The sequence below is a fragment of the Camellia sinensis genome, chromosome 3, assembly GCF_055761805.1.
Source record: "Camellia sinensis isolate YWXY chromosome 3, ASM5576180v1, whole genome shotgun sequence".
In the NCBI taxonomy this organism is placed as follows: Eukaryota; Viridiplantae; Streptophyta; class Magnoliopsida; order Ericales; family Theaceae; genus Camellia; species Camellia sinensis.
The window spans coordinates 6,324,045-6,333,999 of record NC_138963.1 but is presented as its reverse complement, the minus strand read 5'-3'; the positions used below and the strand labels follow the sequence as shown (position 1 = coordinate 6,333,999).

Sequence of the window (9,955 nt, the reverse complement as noted above, 5' to 3'; positions counted from 1 at the left end):
AAAGGAACACTAATATCTCTAAAGTGGTGTGAGTCCCACATGATGGGATGTTCTGCTCTTATATATATATATATTTTTAAAATTTTCACTTTATTAGAAGTCAGTTAATTCTCACTAAACAAATTAGTGGGATGAACCATTGTTGCTAAAAAAAAATTCAAACAAAAGCAGATCATGGGCCGAATTCGGGCATAGTCTTTGGTGAACCCACCCTTCAGTGAGAGTAAAAGGCCCGAGAAGAGTCAACTGAACGGGGCCAGCAGCCCAAAAGCACTACCTCGTAAATCATGTTCATTTCCAGTCAACCACCGCCTCGCCGCCGTCAAACATTGGAGATGTCTTCAACCCCGCCACGTTGACTATTGCTTCTTGCCGAAATTAGTTTTTAGAAGTAGAAAAAAAAAAATTTCTCGTCATTTTTTTGAATCTCGTCGAAACCCAAACCCTAGTTTTACTTAATCTAATAAATCGTCTTCGAACTACAAATTAGTTTCGATCTCTGCGTTTCCTTCTTGCACTGCGTAAACCCTAAGCTTCGAATTCGAAATCCAGCTTCTTTCTGTAACCAATTTGGTGTAGAAATGATTACTGGGTTTATGATTTTGTGAAGAAAATGATGTGCTTTTTGGACCAGCTTTTGGGGTTTGGAATTCGATTTGGTTCTGCGGATGATTTCATTTCCACAGGTTAAAGGTGCTTACCCGGATCCAAATATTTCCCAAGAAATTTTCGTGGAATGGGTAGAGATGGGTTTCTCACTGTGATCTTCTTGTTCTTGATTGTTGCGAATCCCTCAAGTGCTTGGAGTTTCCGAAAATTAATCAGTGGGAAGCCAAAGGATAAGTCTTCTGAAACAAATGTATCTCTTCTCTCTCTCTTTCTGTATCTATGTATATATATATATATGTGTGTATATATGTATGTTTCTGAATATGTAATTGCTTGTTTCTCAATGTATCAGTACTGATACATGAACTTTTTTTTAGATTTCACCTTTGCCTAACCCTGTTTCGGAGTCGAAAGCTAATCCAATTGACGGTGGTAAGCCGGGAAAAGAGCAGTTAGATGATGATAAGAATACGAAGGGCTCTGTAAATGATGCTAATAATAAAGCTTCTGCAAATCCACCGCCTGCGGCGTGGATAGATGATGATAAGAATCATGGAGAGAAGGACGGGAAAACCAGTTCACAATCTGGTGGTAATAGGACTTGCGAGGGTTCAGATAATAGATGCGATGTCAACGGGACAATGATCGCTTGCATTCCTAGTCTTGAGAGTGGTAATTTACATTGATCCTCTCCTTCAATGTTGTTTTGGAAATAATGGTATTCTGCTTACAATTGGTATTTGTTTAGGTATAACTTGTGTTCTTGTAAGGAGATTGTATAAAATCTTAGAATTATGTATTTCATGCAAATTGAAAGGTCCTTAACTTAATTCTCATGAATGAGGATTTTTGGTTCTAAGGTATTATGGTTTAGCTTTAGCTCAAACATTCATATTCAAGTTTAGGAAACAAAAATGGCTCAATCTTCAATGGTTTTCTTTACATTGATCTCTGTAAGGAGCTGTTGTAGGTGCCAATGTGCCATGCCAAACTTTGGCCTGCTAACTTGCACACACAGCTTTTGTTACAAAGGACATCTCTTTTGTGAAAATAAAAGATGCTAGGTTTGTACCTAATTCTACCCTCCCAACCCTTGAGTTAACAGGACAATTATTGGATAATGGCCTCTACATTGATATCTATAATAAAAGATGCTTTGTTCTATATTCTAGTAAACTTAACAAATCTTATTTCAGTTTCTTGGGTCAGTTACGCGGGGCTCTCTACTCAAAAAGGCCACATACCTGGTTAAATTTGAGGCAGGCATCTTTCTCACTGCTTCAACCCTGTGCTTTTTAGCTTACCTACTGTTCTCTTGACCAGGTTGGATGTATCCCGAGGAATCACTGGTAGGAGGGCACATGAAGGAATACTGTTTTTCTTCTCATTTTTCTTTCCTTTTCCCCTAACACCCCCAAGTGCCATACAAACCTTAACTAGGCAAGTTAAAACAACAATTTAACTTATGCCCATTACCTGACACCTCCACTTCCCTCTCTCTAATACATATAATTTCTTCAAACCATGATTAGACCAATGTATTTAGTGGTGTATTCTTTAGGATTTGTTTGGAACTTACCTTAGACTTGGTAAGAGAAAAGAAAGTGAGGAGAATATTTTTCCTTAGTTTTTTTCTCAAACTTTAAAAAGGATTATTTTTTTTAAATTTTTTTTATAAAATGATAAGAATTTATCAAAAATTAAAGAAAAAATTATATCAAGAACTAAAAATTTCTCACATAATTTCATCCTATTTTCTTTTGCTCTTTGTCTTCTGTGGTAACTAAACAAAAAAGAAAATAATCTCCTTTGCATTTTCTCTCCCTATCCTTTACTAAAAACATGCGCAAAACACCACAATAGTCTTCCCTATTTCTTGAAGGAAAGCAGTGCCCTTTACCTTCGCTTTTGTTTTTTTATTGAAGCAGGGTCTAAAGATTTGGTGCTTCTAGTCCAAAATAAAGGTGAAAGCACTCTTAAAGTGAATATCAATATCACAACGCCTGCGAAGAATGATCCGATCAGTCGTGAAATCTCTAAACACCAAACTAAAATGGTATGCATCTTTTATCTCTAGTACTCATTATTTCTTTATGATATTTGTGTAATTAATGAAATTTTAGATAGGGTTGTAGGCTATAGTCATTTTTGAAAATTTGATGTGAATTGAATTGTGATTTAGTGGAAATTCTCTACTGAGCAACTGTTCAAAGCACTAAATGAGATCTCATAAAACCTTGTTACTTTTTAGTATGCCATTGCATTTATCTCACCTTTATGGACTTATAAAGGTGAGAAAAATTGGATCATCAGAAACATGGTTAAGATGGACAATGCAGTGGAGGAAAGGTTCATGAGAAAAAGGAGAATATTTTCTTTGTTGCTAGATCCTGATGAGTTCCAAGACCCCAGTGGGATTTGATCATGTTTGGCTTGTTGAAGTTAACAATAGAGCAGGATTACATACGCCAGATTTGTTTTTTGTTATCTAAGGTGTTTAGCGTATCAAATATGTTCATGTTGATATGTTGTGACTTAAAGTTGTAACATAATACATATATTAAATAGGGCAAATTACACTAATAGTCCCTATAGTTTGGGACTCGTGTCACTTTGGTTCCTGATTTTTCAATTGTGACACATTTGACCTTGAATTTTGAATCTTGTTTCAAATAAGAACAATTGAAGATACAATTATTTAATTTGAAGGGCAAAATCGTTTATTTAATAAAATATAAACTAATTTGACAAAAATAAATGTCAAAAAAATATTTTTAATTTTTTAAAAATTATTTTTATCCAACAATAATAAAATTATGTAAAATTGATCAAAATTAATAAAAATTACATGATTAATTTTTTAAAATTAATTTTACATGATCATCATCCAAAGACATAATAAAAATTAATTTGGTAAAAAAAATAAATAAATGTTTAAAAGATTTATCAATTTTACATAATTTTATTTTTAGTGGGTAGAAATAATTTTTAAAAATTTAAAAATATTTGTTTGACATTTAGTTTTGTCAAATTAATTTATATTTTATCAAATTAACGATTTTACCCTTGAAAAATCTAATCATATCTTCAATCGTCCTTATTTGGATCAAGATTCAAAATTCAGGGTCAAATGTGTCACAATTGAAAAGTCAGGGACCAAATTGACACAAGCCTCAAACTATAGGGACTATTAGTGTAATTCACCCTATTATCTCTCATAAGTTGTATGAAACATTGTTGTATCCTACTAGTTCATGGCTATATAATAATAACGGGAAGAAGGAAAATGTAAAATTTAATACAAGACTCCTTTGAATCTTCTTTCCCTATTGCGCTTTAATTGTGGATATTGGCCAAGAAGGCAACAAGTTGTAGTTTTTGTTGGGCCTCATAAATGGTAGGCCTAAGATAATTTTTGGGTTGATAAGTTTGGCAGGGGCCCGGTTTCATATCAGGTGAAGTATTTGGGCTTTAGGGGCAGGAATAGGCCTTATCATCGAATTGGTCATGGGACCAGCTATTTTCAATGGCCTAGGTTTGAGCCCGGCTAAAAGCTATGTTACATGGACTTTTCTATTTCCTCCACACTATTCGTGTCCACCGGATATGACATGGGTAAGGGCATGGGATATGTGTCTGACACTCGTATCCAATTTAGACACTCGGATCCTTTAATTTGTTATAATATACGAGAAAAAGAAACTCACATTTGCTAGTAAAGTAAATATTTTTAACCTCTCACGTGAATAAAATATAGAGATTTTATATTTTTTCTGAATCTTATTAAATTTCAATTATATTTCTTTATAATTTACAACATTCCATCCAAGAATATTATTTAATATGCAATATATATGTGTATATGATGCTTCTTCGCACCCATATCCAATTTTAGATACATATCCCAAGATCTTAAGATTTAAATTTATAAAGGTTTGACACTTGGATACACACCCGCACCCAATACTCATACCCGAGTCCATGTAACATAGGCTAAAAGTGAATTGGTTAAGACGTCTTGTATAGGAAATTGGGTTGAGAAAAGGAAACGGCAGAAACGGAAAGTGATTAAGTGAGGATTGGGACCTAAAAGAACCCATTAGGCTTAGAATGGGAGGAGAAGTGATGAGCCTCAATTCATATCATCATTGGTCCAACCTAGGAAATTTGAATTTTTCAAAAGAAAACTGAGGAGGCATTCTTGCACAAACGTACGCCAATCCAAGTTGGGTTTGAGGATGTTGTGAGGCCTATCAAGGTAAGGCAACTTTGTTTTGCATCTCTAAACTTTCTTCTCCTATTTTATTAGTCTTGGGTGAAGTTCAATGGGGGTAGAGAGAGAGGCAGGATTAAGAGGTCAAAATGATGAATAGAGCACTATTTGGATCTATTTGATCCCAATTACATTAGACTGACAACGCAATAGGGTTGGAGGCAAATTTTTAGGTTTGATTGAACCTTTTAATTGTACTATATTTGTAGTGGTGGGCCTTGGGGAGGGAGAGAAGAATGAACTTATTGAGTATGGTTGCAATAGAGCTAGTAGGGGGAGAAAATAAAGAGGTTTCTAAGGGGTTGAGGAAAATTAAAGGTTTCAACAAATTTTAAGATTTATCTTTTGAGGGTATCGGGAAGGAGCAATGAAGTTATTTGTTGATATAAAAAGAGAAGAGGAATGGTCACTAATTTCTACGTTACACGGACTCTTTGGAATTTCGGAGGTACTCGTGTCAACACAACATGACATGACATGGGTACAGGTGCGGGATATGGTTCTTTACAAATGGATACGGAAGAAGAAATGAAAGAGGAGAGAGCAAGAGAGAACTTGGTCACCGTTCGAAAAGGTGAAGACATCGGTCGCCGACTTCGATCCCTTTGGTCGCTGGCTTCAACAGTTTCGACTTTCGCTTGATGCTTGATGCTCTATCTCCTTCTCTATCTTCTCTCTGATCTCCCTTTTCCTCTTCTCTTGTCTCTTGGTCTCCCTCTCCTCTCTCTCTCTTGTTCTTTTTTGTCTTCTCTTCTCTCTGTTCTCTTTCTCGCCTTTTTAGTTTCATTTATATTATATAATATAAATTATATTAATATAATAATATATAATATTATTCACCCAAAAAAATATTATATAATATAATATATCATAAATAATATAATTTTTATGTCTAAAATAAAAATAACTTATTTTGATCATATATAATATAATTTATTTTATGTTTAAAATAATTTTTATTTGTTATTTTTTTAACAAAATCTGTTATTCCTTAATTTTTTTAAGCTCATCTTCACATAATAAATATATTTAAAAAATAATTATTTAACGTATCTCTGTACCTGTATCCAAATTTGGATCCATATCTACGTATCTTCAATTTTTAATTTTGAAGTGTCTGACTCCTAGATACGCACCTGCACCCCATATCTGTACCCGAATCACTGTGACATAGACTAATTCTAGCTCAAGGAAGGAGAGGGAGCTCAAGAAGTTGGGAGTACAGTGAACTATAAAAAGGGCAGAGGCCTGCAGATGGACGTGGTGGAAGGATTGGGATCTTAGGGGAATTATATCTATGCATATCAAATTAATTCTATGAATGTGAGAAGTCTCAGTGACCCCAATAAAAGGGTCATGATCAACAACGAAGATGGAAGTTATTGATCAGGAGGTGATGAGGAGTTCATGGGGCAGTAGATGGGCTGATTTGGTTTTTTTGGGGCTAGAAGGTGTTGTGGGAGGGATTCTTGTGTTATTTTTTGTGTCTTGCCTAGTGAATAATACTAATGATTTTCTTTGAACCTTATCGGTAATGTATGAACCACAAGAAGATTTGGAGGTTTGAGAAAGGTTAATATTACTCCCATTTCCTCTATGAGAATGTGTCTTTGGGATGATGGTTTTAGGACTTTGTGAAGGGTTGGTGGGATGGCTACAAGGTTGATGGCACTCTAGGTTTTTGCCTTGCCAAGAAACTACGGATGTATAAAACAAGACATTAAAGCATGAAATAAGGTGCTTGTTAGAATTGAGGTGAGAAAGAGGATTGCCAGGCTTCTGGGATATGAGGCTAGAAGACAAGGAGGGAGGAGAGGGGTTGACAGAAGAGGAGAAATAGGCTTGAACAACTATGAAAGCAGAAGTATGAAGACTCATGATCTCAGAGAAGGTTAGTTGGAACTTGGAAGTAGTTGGAACTTGGAAGTAGAAATCATGGATGACTTATATTAAGGAAGGGGGCCATAACAAAACTTTTTTCATAAAATGCCAATGCTCATAGAAGGTGTAATATTATTAGCTACTTGGTTATTGACGAGGGGGAGTTGACTTTTGAAGAGGGTATTTTAGAGGGCATTTGTGGATTTCTACTCCAGGCTATATTCAGAGACATAGGCCTAGTTTAGAGACTAGAATGGATGGATTTTGACTAGTTAGAGAAGCCTTTTTAAGAGGAAGAAGTGGTGGAGGCATGGGTAGATTTCAGATTCATGCGTCTCATTTTTGCTAATGACTTGACTCCTTGTAGCTTTGAGATTGATTTGTTGGGAAAGGGATACATGTTGGATTAGGGGGACAATGGTGGTTGGGGGTGGAAAAAGGGTGGTATAGAGGATGCAGTAGGATAGTGTAACAGATATGGTTATGAATATATGATAGGGGAAGGAAAAACTTTGGGGATGGGGAATGTGGGCATTTGTAGAAAAGGACCTGGACGTTATCTGATCTGTGAACTTCAACTGAGGGTTAAAGATTGTGGCAGTTGTTGGTGAGTGGTCAGACTGTGGGCCCTCTGGGAATTACAGTAGGCACTAAGTTGGCACAAGATCACTGGAGTTGGGATAGGCAAAAGCTGAGGTGGTCTTTAGAGATAGAGGGAGAGTGATTGCTGAGGTTCAAGCTCCCCAAAGGAGATGACTTCAGCTATGTACTTATCTTTGTGTGGAGGCAGCGGGCTCCTTTTATTGGAGGGTCATATTCTGGAGAAGTGGTCGATCTCCCTTGGCCCAACTTCACCAATGCCTAGACCTTAGCGGAAAATGTGTTATGCCTCATGGCTCGATCGGGGAGCATATGGAGATGTGGTTGGTCCATGTCAGAGTTGAGGAGGCTTGACTTGTGGACCCCAAGTTTGTGGAGATAGCCATGTAGATCTGGATACATATGCCTACAAATTGCTAAGTAAATTTCTAGGGATTCCTTGCTAGGGTTTTGAGAAGGATGCTATGAAGCTCATAGTAACAGTTGGAGCAAAAATGAGGCCAAGGACGGGAGTGAATTGTGCTAGGAGTGAGGGTAGCAAACTTAAGATTGGAAGGGACATCAAGAATTTGGTTTGCATCAACGGTTATGATGGTAGGGGTTAAGGGGAAGGAGAATAGGGGGGTAGAGGAAGGATTGGTTGACGGCTGCTCTGGTTGGTAGAGGAAGGATTGATTGATGGCTGCTCTGGTTCTTCTGCTTTTGTTTTGGCCCTTTAAAGCTCGATGGAGGCTTGAGCTGTCGATGATTTTTTTTTTTTCTCCAATTGTTCTTGGGTGGTGCTCAGTTGGCATATTTTTTACATAAAATTAGCTCACTTACCCCAAATAAATGTGCTAATGGAAGGGGAGGATAATGTTTAGTTGTTTGTATTAGTTAAGTACTGTTAGCACTGTATCTAATATATTTTTAATTTTTTAATCTGCATCCCATAAACATAATTAATATTTTCTATAGCCCAATTTTGATGTAATTTTTCAGTCAGGTTTAATTCTTCAAGATTCTAACAAATGGTATGCATTATTTTTTGTATACTTGCTGGAACTGCTGATACTGAGCAACCACCTAAGACAATATTGATACTAATAGTAATAGATATGACAAACACTTAAACCTTGTGCTGGTTCCGTCATTCTGAATTGTGGACCAGATTTCATATACTGGCCTTTATTAGTATGATTCAGAAATTGTGTTTGTGGATTATTATTGAAACTGGTGATTACACGTGCAGATTTGCCTTCTTTTAAGTGGCATTACCTTTATCATTTGATTGTTTGTATTGTAGGTCAATATCTCTTGGACAATTGGCCAAAACACCAAAATAGTATTGAAATATGCAAATGAGACGTGTGTGCTTCACAATGGCACTCCTCCATCTGAATGGAACAACTTTTTACAGCGGCTTCCCTCTTATTATAAGCAAGTGACCCCCATCTATGTTGCCTACTTTTTGTTTCTAATAGCACTGATTGTTGGGGGGTCATGGGCTTGCTACAAGTTTAGGAAGAGGAAACGGCATGAAGGAGTTCCATATCGGGAACTTGAAATGGGGTTGCCGGATTCTGCTTCAGCTTCCAACGTGGACACTGCAGAAGGTTGGGATGAGGTATGGGATGATGACTGGGATGAGGACAAGGCAGTGAAGTCACCAGGGGGTCGCCACGTAGGCAACATCTCGGCCAATGGCCTTACTGCTAGGTCTACTAGCAGAGAAGGATGGGAAAAAGACTGGGATGATTAGAATTACTACAACATTGAGAAAACGACAGTACTTTTATAGAAGAAAAATGACACAGTTTGAGAGATACAAAGATCAGAGAAAATTGGAAAATTGAATGTAAATTATGTACTCTGTATAATATAAATGTAAACATCTTTGACATTTGCTTCCTTGACATTTGAAGTTGCTGCAAGTGTAATAAGATCATACAGTTTTGGTCGTCTGTACAATGAGATTTGGTTGGTGAAAAGGGATTGAGTACTGCTTGAAATGATTTTTGTATCTGTAAGCTGAGTGGTGGAGATCACTTATGGATTCTTTGTGATATTTGTTCATGGGGATGGGACCCGAATAGCGAAATAAAAGCAAATTAGTGTCTGTTAATCAACCTTTTGAATTTGCAGCCCACATTTTGATTGTGCTTCCAAGTCCCCACCGTAGATGTGGTATATCTTTACACTTCCCCTTTGATTTGAAAAATCTCAAGAATTTGGTGTCCAGTCGTGTACAGGTTATTTCTAAAATTCCTTTTTAGTAGTCAATATCAATTGTGGATTAAAAGTGTTTTCATTCTTAGTGGGTTTATCATTTGATTCAGACCCTCTTTTTCTGTACAAGCCCTTTTCTTACAAAGCCACCAATTTGTGCTTCCTCATGAAGAAACATGTTGTAACAACCTAAGAAAAGGACTTGTGAGACATGGAGTTGATAGTGGGTTTGGGTCCGGCTCCTCTTCAGTTATCTGCAATTTAGTTGTGAGAGAAGTTGTGGGACCCTTAATGTTGTGGGCTCATAGCTCCTCTCACAACACTGTTAGCCTCGTGAATTCTTAAGAAGTTGAACTGACTTATAGTGACAAGAGAGAATGACTC

At 36.6% G+C, this 9,955-nt stretch overlaps 1 protein-coding gene across 2 annotated transcripts; it reads left to right on the top strand.

Moving 5' to 3' along the window:
* The first annotated feature begins 186 nt into the window (after positions 1-186).
* Positions 187-9,354, top strand: LOC114259265 (uncharacterized). 2 transcript variants are annotated; one of them, XM_028199277.2, is made up of 4 exons: positions 187-859; positions 987-1,281; positions 2,538-2,665; positions 8,649-9,354. In XM_028199277.2, exons 1-4 carry the CDS (start codon positions 737-739, stop codon positions 9,102-9,104), a joined length of 1,002 nt encoding a protein of 333 aa, XP_028055078.1. In that variant the 5' UTR covers positions 187-736; the 3' UTR covers positions 9,105-9,354. The 2 variants fall into 2 exon arrangements, with proteins under 2 accessions (XP_028055078.1, XP_028055077.1); XM_028199276.2 differs by having other exon boundaries at positions 188-859; positions 2,535-2,665.
* The last annotated feature ends 601 nt before the right edge of the window (positions 9,355-9,955 follow it).